The sequence below is a fragment of the Mastigoproctus giganteus genome, chromosome 9 (assembly GCF_048544385.1).
Source record: "Mastigoproctus giganteus isolate SK-2022 chromosome 9, ASM4854438v1, whole genome shotgun sequence".
NCBI classification, from domain to species: Eukaryota; Metazoa; Arthropoda; class Arachnida; order Uropygi; family Thelyphonidae; genus Mastigoproctus; species Mastigoproctus giganteus.
In genome coordinates, this window is record NC_143583.1 from 105,895,285 (window position 1) to 105,912,858 (window position 17,574).

The following is a 17,574-nucleotide window of genomic DNA, read 5'->3' on the forward strand; positions in this document are numbered from 1 at the left end:
TATCGCTTTTAACTTAGTATATTTTAATGCATTTTATTGTTCTTAATGTAGCAGATTTTAATATTTTATATGTGTAGTTTATCGTAAAGTTAAATTTATTGTAAATACAGGTTATTATAATTTATTATAAACACAGTTATTAAAAGTCCAGTTTCCTTTGTGTTTTTATTTTTACGTAAGGTTGGTGCAAAACACTAAAATCTACAGTGTGTACAACTATATCACCTTTTGTGCCTCAAAAGATGATATCCGCTCTACAACATCATCAACCTTTGCCCCTGGCAGACATACCCTGTTCCACCTATCCTTTTTACAAAGCATGTTCCCTGTTTCCCTGACAATAGAGTCACCAACAACTACTAGTGGACACTGCTCATCATGGACTAATGCTATTAGTGGAGTCCTTCAGGGTTCAGTGTTGGGTCCATTATTGTTTTCTGTATTTATAAATAATATTGATGATGGTATATCAAGCTTAATGTCCAAGTTTGCAGACATTCCGAAAGTTGGCAGGGTTGTTAAGGACACTACTGACGCTATGCTGCTGAAACGGGATCTGGAAGGGTTGAGCAGATGGGCTGAGAGTTGGCAAATGGAGTTTAACATTGACATATGTTTGTTTGTTATTTGGTTTTTAGGAGCATTAGCAACTAAGGCCATATTGCTCCGATTGACAAATGTAGAGTACTACATATGGGAAACAGCAACCCCAGAGCAACATATCAACTCTGTGGCACTACACTGACAGTGATAGCGAATGAAAGGGACCTGGGGGTAATTGTGCAGGCAGATATGAAGTTCTCTGAGCAGTGCACATGGGCTGTAAGAGTGGCTCATGGTGTCTTATCAATGATATACAGGAATTTTTCTAGCAGGGATAAGGAGGTGATTATTCCCTTGTATAAGGCAATGGTCAGGCCACACCTTTAGTACTGTATACAGGTCTGGAGGCCTCATTTCAAGAAGGATGTACAGCTGCTGGAACGAGTACAGAGAAGGGCAACAAGATTAGTGAATGGAACAAAGGGTTGCTCTTATGAAGAAAGGCTTAAGTTTTGCAAATTACAGTGTCTGGAGACTAGGCACCGGTGAGGTGATCTGATAGAGGTGTATAAAGCCTTGAATGGTTTGAGCATGCTCAATGCTGATGGGATTCTGCCTCTTGCTCAGAATAATCACCTGAGAGGGCATAAATTCAAATTGAGCAAAGACAAATGTAGGATAGATGTGCGGAAATTTGCCTTTAGCTAGCGGGTAGTTGGTTGGTGGAACAGACTTCCATCCCTTGTTGTGGAAGTTGATAGCCTAAATAAATTTAAGGCTGAGCTGGACAGGTATTTGGAATGAACAGAGGGGTGAAGTGGAAGTTTTTTTTTTTTTTTTTTGGCTGATGCTGCATAAGCTTGCTTTCTTGCATCATATGCCTCTACTAATGCTATTGCTGATGCTATGTTAGAAGACAGGAAAGCACCTAAGTAAAGTGAGATGGGTAAGAAAACTGGCCACCCAATTGCAAATAACTGAAGGGAATCCATAAGATGGTAGAAGTTCTTTACACTAAACACAATCAGAATCCTTGAAAATGTCAAGAGCAACTCTGAGTTTTACTAAACTTTTCCAATGAATTTGTTCAAGGATGAGTAACATAAAGGAAAGATATTTGCATATAAATTCTTGGCAGCCACCAACAAATATATATTGAAGTTTATTACTGTAGAATGTGCAAATTAAAACAATGACAAATGTAGATAAAAGCAATAAAAAAAAATAATATTCAGGGTGTTTCAATTAAACACTGGAGTCTGTCTTGCTTTAAAGGTTTAAGCTATTTTTTACCTGGAACTTTTTGTCATATTTGGACTTCAGTTTTTGAATATGAACTTAAAATTGCACTAAGTATTACCAGTTAGATTTTGCAATTTCTAAATTAAAATTTTGCCTAAGCAACTGCTTTTTCTCGATGAGAAAGTAATTCCAAAGAATCCTCAGTTTAGTCTAAAAATGAGATGTCACTGGTAAACGTCTTATACAAATATAAATCAATTTTATTTGCCACAAAAAAAAAAAAAAAAAAAAGTGATGGTCACCTTTCAGTACAAGTGTTTAGCTATACAAGGTCAGTCATAAGTCGCATCACTTCATGTTTTCAACCAATGTTTGCTTTTCTGCTTCACATTTGTTGCAGATGTACACCAATGTTTTTAAACTGAACTGAACTGAACTAGAACAACTTTTCCACTGAAAAAAAAAAGCAATTAATTAGGCAAAACTTTAATTTAGAAATCATAATAGCTAAATTGTAAAAATACTTCTAATGGCCATCTTCTTCTTATGTTAACACTTCTAATGTTCTTCTTAATGTTGTAAGCCCACAGAAAATATTGAGCAGAAAGTGGCTGGTATAGTAGGAAGTGATTTACCAAGATCATCAATACAAGAGTTAGAGAATATGTAGGACATTGATTAAATTTTATTCTTTAGCTGAGTATGCAACAAAACCATCACACTGAAACAGAGGTGAAAGTTGCAGCCAATAGCTCTGACCAAAAGAGATCAGAGGATGTGGCCACTACTTAGGGACAAGAAGCAAGTTTTCTACTCTTAGCCTTTTCAAAATTAAGTGTGGACTGATTAATGACTGTTTTTACAACTGTTGCTATCTTTAGAGTAGGCAGAAAACAAAGCTGAAGATACAGATACAAGTCAATTGCGACATTCTATGTTTTTATCTTGAAATAGGCTTAGCACATTTATTGGAACCAAGCTTCAGATAAAAGACAAGATTTTAGGTTGGAATGAGAAAAAAGGGATTCTATGCCTACAAAAATAATTTCACTGACACGATGAGAGCAAGCATTAGAATTGGAAAATATAAAACAGTAATCTACTCAAGGAAAAGAGAAACAGAAATCATACAGATCAACCCATTTAGCATTATTGCAATGTTATATGATATGAGACTAAGATGTGGTCATAGGAAAGTGGATTCCCTGGAGAAGAGGGGAGCCACTTTCAGTCCTCTAGACATCCAAGTTTTGATCTGGGATATCTAGAGGACTATTAACATCAACTGTGTACTTTGAACAGTTACTGACAAGGAAAAGATCAACAACATTGTATATGGTTAAGATCTTCTAGTATTTTAGCAGGAAAATGAACAAGTTGAGTAAGATCATCAGTAATAGCAAAAACCTCAGCATTTTTACTAGCTGGAAACTAAAAAATGGAAGCCACCTTGGAGTTAATATTAAATTTGTCAGGAAAAATTACTTTGCCATTAGAAAAATCACACCAGAAGTTGAGTTTAAAAAAAAAAAAAAGGAAGTCAAAGATATCCATGAAATTCGTAAAGTTGCACGGATGACAGAGGCAACAGAAGAATTTCACAGAATGGGGCAGAGATTTCAAGCCAGAGAAGAGATCAAAAGAGTATATTCCAGATTAGGAAATCTCTAACAAGGAATATCAGAACAGACATATGCACGAGTACAATCTTTAAAGTGGAAGGAATCAGAGAAGAAATAAGTAATCGAGCATGGAAGATTTGTAGGTGGAAGTGGACATCATTAAGACTGGAACTGAGACATATATTTAACAAATGAATTAGGAAGCTTTTTGGGAGATTTAGAGCTTTTCACAGATAATTTTTTCTATTGATTTGACTATTTATGATGCACTATTGTAAATAGATAAAGGTTGTAGAAGGACACGCATGACTTAAAATTTTTGCTTCTTGACATAACGTGGCCGCATCAGCACCTCCCACCCTACACACTACTCAGGCTTCCTCCAAACATGAGCTGTCAGAATAAAGACAGCAAGATTATATACTAAGTAATCCAAACCCCTCCTTGACGGTTATCAATAGAATATTCAAGTCTGGTGGACTATCTTGTTGTCTGGTGGGCTATCAACAGAATTCAGTCTGGTGGACTATCTTGTTGTCTGGTGGGCTATCAACAAAATTCAGTCTGGTGGGCTATCAACAGAATTCAGTCTGGTGGACTATCTTGTTGTCTGGTGGGCTATCAACAAAATTCAGTCTGGTGGGCTATCAACAGAATTCAGTCTGGTGGACTATCTTGTTGCCAGCCTACAAAAGCCATACCCTAAGTAAAGAATAATGGATATCCCCCATGATGCCCAACATGACCACAAAAGGCATGCTGCATGTTAAGAGAAATAGAGAGATGCTGGAGCTTTATGCTGACTAAAAATGGTTTAGTCAACACAGAGAGAGAGATTTCTCTGTTCAATATGGCGGCCATACCTCAACCCGTACTTATAGAGGTTCACCTGGGTGGCCACCTCTGATATAATAAATATAGTGCTTTTGACTCTGTGCACAAGAACATACCCAGGGTTATTAACAAAAACAAACCGATACAAAGGTACAAGCAGAGGATATGGTTTAACAGAACAACCAGCCAGAATTTGCCAAAACTGGACTACCTGACTCACAAGTAGGACTGTATATCTTCTTCATCAGCGTTTTAGATTCTTAAGTAGCAATACCAGCTGTGACAGATGGAAGAATGTATATAAAAAATCTCAGGCACCATTTGCATATCATGTAATCATGTAATATTACTGAAAATTATATATTTTTTTGTAATAAATCATTTGTAAAAACTTGTCATTCATCTCTCATAGTTAAGAATATAATGTGATTTTTTAAAGGTTATCTAAAAGCAGTACAATATAAAAATTTTAGTCATCATAAAAGCATTAAGCATAATAAATTAAAGCATATTTAAATATTATATACATACTGGTATTAAGATTTTCATGAATGAGTGTCTTTATTTCATCTACTATATGTCTTTCAGGTGATTCTAGAAAGCTAAACAACTCTGCAACATCCATATTCACATCCAAATTACTTCCACTTTGTTCCCATCTATCACCCTGTTCGCCTGTGTCAGCTACAAAAAAATTACCGATGTAAGATAATTATCAATACACACACATGTTCATGAAAATTTTATTATCTCTAGGCATTCACAAAATACACACAAACATGAGCACATTGCAGGGATGAAGGAAGTAATAAAAAATATACATAGTATGCAGACAGATACAAGAAGGGAAAATGGTCAGTGGATTCTATATTAATTTTATTATTCCAATAGAGAAAATGCAATCAAACATAAGAATTAAAGAATAGAATAAATGACAGAAATGGATCTCTTTCTAGAACTCATACTGAGTTCTGGAAAGAGGGAAGAATAAGGAATGCAATAGGAATAATGAAAATTTTGATGGAAAGAAATATAGAGATGAATAAGTATATTTTTTGTTTGGTAGGCAACTAGAGGGAGTAATACTCTTGATTTGATTATCAATAGTGATTCTTCATGCATTAAGAATCTGCAGATAAAGGAACCACTAGGTGGCAGTGATCACAGTGTACTAAAGTGGGATTCAAAGAGATAACTACCATCAGGGGTAAAGGGAAGGGTTATTGCTTTCGTAAAGGCGACTACGATGGTCTGAGACAGTATTTAAATTCTATACAGTGGGACCAACTGATGATGTTACCAACAGCAAATTCAAAATGGGAAGCATTCAAAGAACTTATCTTGGAAGCTACTAGGTTTTACATACCAACTAAGAAATATTGTTCAAGGTTTAGGCCTAAATGGATGTCAGATGAACTAATGAGACATATGACAGAGAAGAAAAATGCTTGGGATACATATAAATTAACACGTGACACAGAAGCCTATGATAGATATAAATTGATCTGTAACAAAGTTACAAAGGAGGTTAGGCAGGCAAAGGCAGATTACGAGAAATCTTTGGCAAAAGATGCAAAGCAAAGAAAAACAGTAAAGAGTTCTTTTCTTATGTAAACTCCAGAAGGGAGGAGATGAATCAGATTGGTCCACTTGATATCGATGGTTCAACTGTTGATGATCCTGCTCAGGTAGCTAACAAACTAAATGAATATTTTGCATCGACATTCACACATGAGGAGTTATTCAGCGAGGGGAATGTCAGAGGTGTATTCAACTCTGGCAGTAAGCTAGATAATCTTGTAATAACTGAGAGTAAAGTGGAGGAGAAATTGTTGAAGATAAACACAAGAAAGGCACCTGGGGTGGATGGGATCTATCCAGTTATATTAAAGGAGGCAGCAAAGGAAGTAAGCAAACACTTAGCCATAATTATGAGAGCTTCCTTGAACTCAGGGGAGGTACCCATAGAGTGGAGATGTGCAAATGTGACCCCAATTCACAAAGGAGGATCAAAGGCTGACACAAGTAATTATAGACCTGTAAGTTTAACTTCTGTTCCAGGAAAATTAATGGAGGCACTGGTTAAAGAAGCACTGCAGGATCATCTAGACAAGACTTCAGTTATAGCTCGGACACAGCATGGTTTTGTTAAGGGGAAGTCTTACCTGACCAATTTGATTGGATATTATGATGCAGTCACAAAAGAACTGGATGCAGGAAATAACTTTGATATTATATACTTGGATCTTAGAAAGGCTTTTGATACTGTTGCACATGGAAGACTGCTGCACAAATTGAGCAGGGAAATTGCTGCTATGGATAAAGGGGTGGTTGAGGGGGAGAAGACAGAGAGTGGTAATCAATGGACACTGCTCGTCATGGACTAATGTTATTAGTGGAGTCCCTCAGGGTTCAGTGTTGGGTCCATTATTGTTTTCTGTATTTATAAATAATATTGATGATGGTATATCAAGCTTAATGTCCAAGTTTGCAAACGATACAAAAGTTGGCAGGGTTGTTAAGGACACTACTGACGCTATGCTGCTGCAACAGGATCTAGAAAGGTTGAGCAGATGGGCTGAGAGGTGGCAAATGAAGTTTAACATTGACAAATGTAAAGTACTACATATGGGAAACAGCAACCCCAGAGCAATATATCAACTCTGTGGTACTACACTGACAGTGGTAGAGAATGAAAAAGACCTGGGGGTAATTGTGCAGGCAGATATGAAGTTCTCTGAGCAGTGCAGACGGGCTGCAAGAGTAGCTCATGGTGTCTTATCAATGATATACAGGAATTTTTCTAGCAGGGATAAGGAGGTGATTATTCCGTTGTATAGGGCAATGGTCAGGCCACACCTCGAGTACTGTATACAGGTCTGGAGGCCTCATTTCAAGAAGGATGTAGAGCTGCTGGAACGAGTACAGAGAAGGGCAACAAGATTAGTGAATGGAACAAAGGGTTGCTCTTACGAAGAAAGGCTTAAGTTTTGCAAATTACAGTGTCAAGAAACTAGGCACCGGCGAGGTGATCTGATCTGATAGAGGTGTATAAAGCCTTGAATGGTTTGAGCATGATCAATGCTGATGGGATTCTGCCTCTTGCTCAGAATAATCACCTGAGAGGGCATAAATTCAAATTGAGGAAAGACAGAGGTAGGATAGATGTCCGGAAATCTGTCTTTAGCCAGCGGGTGGTTGGTTGGTGGAACAGACTTCCATCCCTTGTTGTGGAAGTTGATAGCCTAAATAAATTTAAGGCTCAGCTGGACAGGTATTTCGAACGAACGGAGGGGTGAAGTTTTTTTTTTTTTTTTTTCTGGCTGATGCTGCATAAGCATGCTTTCTTGCATCATATGCCCCTACTAATGCTAATGCTAATTTGTTTTGTGGGTTTGTAAATTTTTTTTTGGATTAGGTTTGTACAGGTTACTCAGATAGGTGTATATTTTTTGGGGGTTAGGTCAGTGTAGGTTGCTTAGAGATTTGCATGTATTTTTAGAGTTAGGTTATCATAGGTCAGTAATATTAGTCTGATAATGCATTCAACGAATACAATGTTAAGGATTATGAAACAGGTCCTTGAGGTTGTCACAGACATTCTCTCAGATATGCCAGACAAGCTGTTCTTGCTACCTGGGAGTCTAAAACGCTGATGGAACTGATATTCGGGTGACACTCAAGTCAAGTGGACCCAATTTCGGCGAAGTCTGGACGGTCTATGACAGCCAAATCCTCTGCTTGCACCTTCACGATGGTGGGACTGTTAGTAATCCTGGGTATAACCTTCATGCACAAGTACATGGTGGGTGACCACCCAGGTGTGAACCAACGTAAGCAGGGGTTGAGGTGTGGCGCCCACACCACATGGAGGAACACCGCCCCTCTATGTTACCAGGCAGTACTAGGTGGTAGATGACTCTCATCAACCGGTGAAATACCACCACTTTGCTTATTGGAGGCTTGAAGTGGTGGAACCCATGTTTAGTCTCTAGAGCTAAGTTCCGGCCAACCCTTCCCTATATCTTCCATCATGCAGTATGATTGATGATTTTTGAGGTTATGATGAATGTCGTGGCGAGATCCAATATTCCTTACATTTCGAGGGTACAGCTCTAAAACGGTATTCGCAGGCCGGCCGCTAGATAGTACACCGGACCAAACCTATTGGTAACTCTCTAGGAGGCTTCCAGATCAGCTAGTGTATAATCTTGCTACCTCTACTCTGCCAGATAGTGACTGGAGGGAGTCCGAGTAGTGTGTATGCGGGGAGCATTGTCGAGGCCACGTTATATCAAGGATCTGGGTATATTCTTACCACATGTACACCATATCCAAAAATTTCATTACTTCATACAGCATGTCCCACCCACTTTTTCTTACTATTGAATACACCATGAATTGTCAAAATAATAGAGCAAACTTATCTGTGAAAAGATCTAAACCTCCCAAGGACTTCCTAATTCATTTCACAAATATACGTGGTCTCAATTCCAATCTCAACGATGCCCATTTCCACTTGCAGTCTTCCGAACCCCATGTACTTTTTCTGACTGAATCTCAGTTATCAGTTGATTCAACTACTGCTCATCTCAGATGTCCAAATTATTTGCTGTATGATTCCTTTCGCCTCAAAGGTGGTACTTGTGCATATGTCCATTCTGATATTCCCTGTCAGAGACGTGGCAGTTTGGAATCTCCTCTCTTTGATCTTGTCTGGCTTAAAATCTCTCTACCTCATTGTGTCAAATTCATCTGTTCTCTCTACCGTTCTCCCAACTCCACTAATCACTTGGAGCTCTTTGACTTCCTCTCTTTGCAACTTGACTTTCTCCAATCCAACTTTACTAACAGTGAGGTAATTTTCCTTGGTGATTTTAACGTTCACAACTCCAGCTGGCTTCCGTTTTCTAGTCACACCGACCCAGCAGGTCGAGATGCTGAGGCTTTTGCAATTACTAATGACCTAGCACAGATTGTTCATTTACCTACAAGAATACCGGACAATCCTAATCATACAGCCAATACGCTTGATCTTTTTCTCACAAACAACCCTTCTAAGTACAAGGTTGAAGTGAGAGGTCCTTTAGGCACTTCAGATCACAACTTGGTGATTGTCTCTTCTCCAATGGAACCTTTATCTCATGGCTATTCAAAACCTCGTATTGTTTGGCATTACAAGAATGCAAAATGGGATGACCTGCGAGACTTCTTTTCTTCTTTTCCTTGGTCTGATTACTGTTTCAAAAGTTCTGATGTCAACGTTTGCTCAGATCGTGTCAGTGAAATTATTCTTGCAGGAATGGAATCCTTTATCCCACACTCCACTTTAAAATCTCATCCTTTATCTAAACCTTGGTTTTCCAATAAATGTGCTAAGGCTGTCAAAGAGAAGAATGTTGCATATCGTAATTGGCTTGTTTCTAATTCTTCAGTTTCATTTTCTGCCTACACCAAAGCTCGCAACAATTGTAAAGCAGTTATTAATCAGTCCAAACTAGAGTTTGAACAGGCTAAGAGTAGAAAACTTGCTTCTTGCCCTAATGGTAGCCGAGCATTCTTGTCTCTTGCCAAAGCTATTGGCCGCAACTTTTGCCCATCTCTGCTCCCACCTCTGTCCAAACCAGATGGTTCTGTTGTCACTTCAGCCAAGGATAAAGCTGACCTGCTAGCATCCCATTTTTCTTCGAGCTCATGTATTAATGATCTTGGTAAAACACCTCCCACCATTCCTAACACGCTCCATTCAATGCCTCCTGTGGTTTTCTGTCAAAAGGATATCAGAAGGATTTTGATGAATCTTGATGCTAAGAAAGCTCCAGGTCCTGATGGTATTTCTCCACTTGTTCTCAAAACCTGTGCTCCTGAACTTACTCCTATTCTTTGCCGCCTTTTTCACTTTCTTATTCCAAAGGTGTTTTTCCTTCTGCTTGGAAATTTGCTCATATCCAGCCAGTTCCTAAAAAGGGTGACAAATCCCTCCCATCCAATTATCGTCCCATTGCAATTACTTCTACTCTTTCTAAAGTAATGGAGAAATCAATTAACCGCCAACTCTTAAACTACCTAGAAACCTTCCGTCTGATCAACGATCGCCAGTATGGATTCCGTCAGTGTCGATCCACTGGTGATATTCTGGCTTATGTTACCCATTTATGGACTAATTCAATGGAAAGGTTCGGTGAAACACAAGTAGTTGCTCTTGACATCTCAAAGGCTTTTGATCGTGTTTGGCATAAAGGTCTTCTAAACAAGCTTCCATCTTATGGTTTGCCAACTGTTTTTAGTAATTGGTTATCCAGTTTTCTCTCTGATCGCTCACTGAGGGTGATGGTAGATGGCTCTCTGTCTTCTAACTTCTCCACTAATGCCGGTGTCCCCCAAGGTTCAGTTCTTTCCCCCATTCTTTTCCTCTTGAATATCAATGACCTTCTTCCATTGACTGGAAATCCTATCCATAGTTTTGCCGATGATAGCATATTGCATTCAACTTTCCATTTTGAGAAACCTTGCTCTACTCAATCAGCTTCAAGTTCTCGAAAATCTGCTGCCAATTCCTTAAATGCCGATCTTCAGGTAATTCTCCAGTGGGGCAAAGACAACTTAGCTGATTTCAACCCTTCTAAAACTCAATCTTGTCTTATATCTCGCAAAAAGGATTCTTCTGCTCCTATGCTTATCTTTAGTGACACTCCGATTTCTAGGCAAAATGATATATCTCTTTTGGGGATTACCCTGACTTCTAATCTCTCTTGGCACAAGCACATTACAAATATTGCTTCCTCTGCATCAAAAAAACTTGGTTTTCTCTTTCGCTCTCGGCGTTACTTTTCTTCCAAACAGCTGCTCACTCTGTATAAATCGCTAATCCGCCCTGCCATGGAATATTGTTCCCACATCTGGGGTGGTGCCCCCAAAACCTCTCTCAGGCTTCTTGATTCCATTCAGAAGAGGGCAGTTAGGTTAATTAATGATTCATCTCTAACAGAGTCTCTCCACTCGCTTTCTCATAGACGCACTGTTTCTGCTGCATGCCTCTTCTACAGATACTTCCATGGGCACTGTTCTTCTGAATCGGCTTCTATAATTCCCGCTCTCTCTTTCAAAACAGTCCAAACACGTGCCGCCACCAGCCAACATCCATTTACTGTCCAACTTCAAACCCACAGAACAAACTTTTCATCTTCCTCATTTATTCATTCAACTGCCGTTTTCTGGAACAACCTTCCTTCATAAGTATTTCCTGAAAATTACAATCTACAGAAGTTCAAGTCCAATATCAACAAATATCTTCTTTCGTCTTCTCAACCTCCAACCCAAGCACGGTACTAAGTACTATAGGTTCTAATACCTCTCGTGTTTGGGGTTCTCATAAAAAAAAAAAAAAAAAAAAAAACAGGTAATTGAGGGAAAAAATTGAGGAAATGAGAGGAGTGGAACGATATGGGTTCTGAAAAGGGAGCATAATGAGAGATGTAATAGGAATAAACAGAATTCTGATGGAGAGAAATATAGACATGAAAAAGTATGAGGGGGCAATCAAGTTGCTCTACCTGCAATACCAAGATAACTAGTTTCAAGTCCTTTTGAAATATGTATTATGTGCTTGCATGTCTCTAATGTATGTACACAAAATTAGAGGTCACTCATTATAGATAATTGACTGAAGGAGTGCTATCTTTGTAAGAAATGGAGAAAACAGAGGTTAGAGTTATTATCAAGCACTCTGTGAAAAAGAACTGGACCACAACTGATATTCACAAAGATTTGGGAGATTTAGCCAACAGTGAATTTAATTTAAAGGGGGGGGATCAAAGGGTGACACAAGAAATTTCAGATCTGTTAGCTTAATTTCTGTTTCAGGAAAAATAATGGAATCACTGGTTAAAGAAGTGACACAGGAAGAAGAGTTATGCATCAGCAACTGCATGGATTCATTAAGGGGAGAAGATCTTGTCTGACCAATCTGATTGGATACTATGATGAAGTGACAAAGGAACTGGATGCAAAAATAATTTTGATATCATATAATGGATTCAGTTAAGCTTTTCACTGTTACACATAAAAGCCTGCTGTATAAATTGGAGCAGTGTTGCATTAAGGGCAGGTTACTGCTATGGATAAAGAGATGGATAAAGAGACAGGGAATAGTTATCAATGGCCATTGCTTTTTGTGGAATAATATTATCAGTGGAATTCTACAAGCTTCAGTGCTGGGCTCGTTGTCGTTTTCTGTATTTATTAATGATATTGATGAAGGTATATCAGGCTTAATCTGTAAGTTTGCAGATGATAAAGGTTGGCAGGGTTGTTAATAACAGTATGCTGCTGCTGCAACAAAATCTAGAAAAATTAGGCAGATAAGCAGAGAAATGAAAATTGAAGTTTAACATTGACAAATTAGCATTAGTAGAGGCATACGATGCAAGAAAGTAAGCTTATGTAGCATCAGCAAAAAAAAAAAAAAAAAAAAAAAAACCACTCCCATTTCACCCCTCTGTTCGTTCCAAATACCTGTCCAGCTCAGCCTTAAATTTATTTAGGCTATCAACTGCAACAACAAAAGATGGAAGTCTGTTCAACAAATCAACTACCCGGTGGCTAAAGGGAAATTTCTGCACATCTCTCCTACAACTGTCTTTTCTCAATTTGAATTTATGCCCTCTCAGGTGATTATTCTCAGCAAGAGGAAGAATCTCATCAACATTGAGCATGCTCAACCCATTCAAGGCTTTATACACCTCAATCAGACACCTCGCAGGTGCCTAGTCTCCTGACACTATAATCTGCAAAACTTAAGCCTTTCTTCGTAAGAGCAACCCTTTGTTCCATTCATTAATCTTGTTGCCCTTCTCTGTACTCGTTCCAATAGCTCTATATCCTTCTTAAAATGAGGCTTCCAGACCTGTATACAGTACTCAAGGTGTGGCCTGACCATTGCCTTATAAAAGGGAATAATCACCTCCTTATCCCTGCTAGAAAAATTCCTGTATATCATTGAGAAGACACCATGAGCTACTCTTGAAGACCATCTGCACTGCTCAGAAAACATCATATCTGCCTGCACAATTACCCCCAGGTCTTTTTCATTCTCTACCACTGTCAGTGTAGTACCACAAAGTTGATATGTTACTCTGAGGTTATTGCTTCCCATATGTAGTACTTTACATTTGTCAATGTTAAACTTCATTTGCCACCTCTCAGCCCATCTGCTCAACTTTTCTAGATCCTGTTGCAGTAGCGTATTGTCATTAGTGTTCTTAACAACCCAGCCAACCTTCGTATCATCTGCAAACTTGACATTAAGCCTGATATACCATCATCGATATCATTTATAAATACAGAAAACAATAATGGACCCAACACTGAACCCTAAGGGACTCCACTAATAACATTAGTCCACGAAGAGCAGTGTCCATTGACTACCACTCTCTGGCTTCTCCCACTCAACCATCCCTTTATTCATAGCAGCAATCTGCCTCCAATGCCACACTGCTCCAATTTGTGCAGCAGTCTTCCATGTGCAGCAGTATCAAAAGCCTTTCTAAGATCCAAATATACGATATCAAAGTTATTCTCTGCATCCAGTTCCTTTGTGACCACATCATAGTATCCAATCAAATTGGACAAGACTTCCCCTTAACAAAATCATGCTGTCTGAAGTCTTGTCTAGATGATCCTGCAGTGCTTCTTTAACCAGTGCCTCCATTGATTTCCCTAGAACAAAAGTTAAACTAACAGGTCTATAATTACTTGTGTCGCCCTTTGATCCTCCTTTGTGAATTGGGGTCACATTTGCACATCTCCAGTCCATGGATACCTCCCCTGAGTCCAAGGAAGCTCTCGTAATTATGGCTAAGGGTTTTCTTACTTCCTTTGCTGCCTCCTTTAATATAACTAGATATATCCCATCCAACCCCGGTGCCTTTTTTATGTTTATCTTCAACAATTTCTCCTCCACTTTCCTCTCAGTTATTACAAAATCATCTAGCTCACTGCCAGAGTTTAATTCACCTCTGGCATTCCCCTCCCTGATGGTATTCCCCCATTCCCCCCCTACATGGTATTACATGGGTAGCAATAATTCCAGAGTAATGTATCAACTGTGTGGTACTACACTAAGGGTAATGAAAGAACTGGGGATAATTGTACAGTCAAATATGAAGTTCCTGAGCAGTGCAGATAGACTGCCAAGGCAGCTCATTGAAATTTTGTCAATGACATACTGGAATTTTTCTAGCAGAGATAAGGAGGTGATTATCCCATTTTATAAGACTATGGTCTGGCCACATCTTGAGTACTGCATACAGGTCTAGAGGCCTCATTTTAGGAAGGATGTAGAGCTGCTGCATTTAGTAGAGAAGGGCAATAATGAGATTGGTGAACGGAACAAAGGGGTGCTCTTAACAAGAAAGGCTTCCACACTGCAAATTGCAGCATCTGAAGGCTAGGCACCCGTGTGGGTTTTTTTTTTTTTTTTTTTGTTAGTTGTTGGTGCATCAGCTTCTGTGGCCATAATGCACCTCCCAAGGTATTTGCCCTACTCTGATCCAAGCCCGAAGCGGGATTCGAACCCGCGACCTTTGGGTTGCCAGGCAGGCACTTTACCCACCCGGCTAGCCCAGTCGGCCCCTGTCTGGTGATCTGATTCAGGTGTTTAAGGCATTGAATGCCTTGGGCAAACTCAATGCTGATGGGATTTTTTCTCTTCCTAAGACTATGCAGCACATGAGGGAAAATAAATTCAAATTGAGGAAGGATGGTTGCAGAACAGATGTGTAGAAGTTTGCCTTCAGCCAATAGATTGATTACTGAAACAAGCTTCCATCCATGTTATTAATGGCAAATTATGAAGGAATGCAAGTTTTTATAGCATCAGCCAAAAAAAAAAAAAAAAAAACCTACAGAGTTCATCACCCATTCATATCCTCAAAGAATTCATCTAGTTCTTCCTTGAAATTATTCAACTCATCCACTTGCACAACAACAGATGGAAGCCTGTTCCAACAATCAACCACCCACTGACTGAAAGCAAATTTTCACACATCTATCCTGCAACCATCTTCCTCAACTTACATTTATGTCACCTCAAATATGTGTAGTCACAGCAATTGGAAGAATTACTGTGACAGAGGTGGGAACAGAGATGGGCAAAAGTTGCAGCCAATAGCTTTAGAAAGAGACCAGAATGCTCAACTACCATTTGGACAAGAAGCAAGTTTTCTACTCTTAGCCTGTTCAAAATCTAGTTTGGAAAGATTAATAGCTGCTTTACATTTATTGCGAGCTTTGGTGTAGGCAGAAAATGAAACTGAAGATTTGGATACAAGCCAATTACGATATGTAAAATTCTTCTCTTGAACAGCCTTAGCACATTTATTGGAAAACCTAGGTTTAAATAAAGGAGAGATTTTAAGGTGAAGTGTCTGGAATAAAGGATTTCGTCCCTGTAAGAATAACTTCGTCCACATGATCCGAGCAATCGTTGACATCAGAATATTTGAAAAAAGTAATCCAACCAAGAAAATAAAGAAAAGAAATCTTGCAGATCATTCCATTTTGCATTCTTATAATGCCAAACAAGGTTGGGAATAGCCATGAGATAAAGACTCCATTGGAGAAGAGACAATCACCAAGTTGTAATCTGAGGTGCCTAAAGGACCACTCATTTCAACCATGTACTTAGAAAAAGATCAAGCATGTTAGCTGTATGGTTAGGATTGTCTGGTATTCTGGTAGATAAATGAACAATCTGTGTGAGGTTATTAGTAATTGCAAAAGCCTCAGAATCTCGACCAGCAGAACTCATGTAACTAGAAAACAGAAGCCAGCTGGAGTTGTGAACATTAAATTCACCAAAGAAAATTATCTCACTGTTAGGAAATTTGGACTGGAGAAAGTCAAGTTTCGAAGAGTTCCAAGTGATTAGTTTTTGATTTTGATTTGGTAGTTGTTGGCGCATCTGCTTCTGTGGCCATATTGCACCTCCCAAGGTTTTTGCAGTACTTTGATCCAAGCCCGAGGCGGGAATCGAACCCGCGACCTTTGGGTTGCCGGGCAGGTACTTCACCCACTCGGCTAGCCCGGTCGGCCCAAGTGATTAGTGGAGCTGGGAGAACAACAGATAAATTTTACAGAATGTGGTAGAGAGATTTTAAACAATAGAAGACTGAAAAGAGGAGATTCTAAATTACTAAGTCTCTGACAGGGAATACCAGAATGGACATATGCACAAGTACCATCTTTGAAGCAAAAGGAATCATAGAGCGAATATTTTGGACAACTGAGATGTGCAGTGACTGAATCAACTGATAACTGGGATTCTGTCAGAAAAAGTAAATGGAGTTTGGCATGTAAATGGAAATGGACATCATTGATTAAAACTGAAACCGCATATATTTGAGAAATGAATGCGGAAGTTTTTGGGAGGTTTAGATCTTTACACGTATAAATTTGTTCTATTAGTCATGATGTATTCAAAAGTAAAAAAAAAGGTGGCACAGATATGTTGTATGAAATAATGAAATTTTTGGATATGGCATATACGTGGTAAGAATATACCCAGCTCCTTGACGTGGCCTCAACAATGCGCCCCACACACACACACTACTCAGATTCCCTCCAGTGACTATCTGGTAGAGTAGAAGCAGCTGATCTGGAAGCCTCTTAGAGAGTTACCAATAGGTTCAGTCTGGTGGACTATCTAGTGGCCGGCCTGCAAACACCATTTTAGAGCTGTATCCTCGAAATATAAGGAAGTTTGGATCTCGCCATGATGTTCATCATAACCTCAAGAGACATCAGTCATACTGCATGATGGATGCAATGGGGAAGGGTTGACTGGAACTTAGCTCTGCAGACTAAACATGGGGTCCACCACATCAAGCCTCCAATAAGCAAAGTGGTGGTATTGCACCGGTTGATGAGAGTCATCTACCACCTAGTATTGCGTGGTAACACAGAGGCGGCGGCATTCCTTCATGTGGTGTGGACTCCACACCTTGACCCCTACTTACGTTGGTTTGCACCTGGGTGGTCACCTCCACTATGCTAGGTGCATTATTTCAGGACTTGCACATGGGAATTATACCGGTCCACTAGAGGGTGTCGAGGTGAATGGCAGCATGTGGCTCAGTTGCACTTGATGTAGAAAGCAGAATATCACCACTAGGGAAGAACAAAGAAAACTTCATCGTATATGGACGAAGACAACGATTGCGGCCACTTTGCCTTGGTGAATGTCAGTACCAAATTTCAAGTTCAACAGAGAATATAATAATGGCTATCAGCATTTCAAAGATAAGTACTCATGTCGCCCCTTAGCAATTACAAG

The 17,574-nt window shown here is 39.2% G+C and overlaps 1 protein-coding gene across 2 annotated transcripts in view; it reads right to left on the reverse strand.

Annotated features, from left to right (window-relative positions):
• Positions 1–17,574, reverse strand: part of LOC150080620 (hamartin-like) — a 293,531-nt gene that overhangs the window by 247,973 nt on the left and 27,984 nt on the right. For both annotated transcript variants that reach the window (XM_090382129.1, XM_090382130.1), the window contains exon 2: positions 4,773–4,925. In XM_090382129.1, coding sequence (XP_090238255.1) covers positions 4,773–4,925 — 153 coding nt within the window. The remainder of the gene's footprint in view (positions 1–4,772; positions 4,926–17,574) is intronic.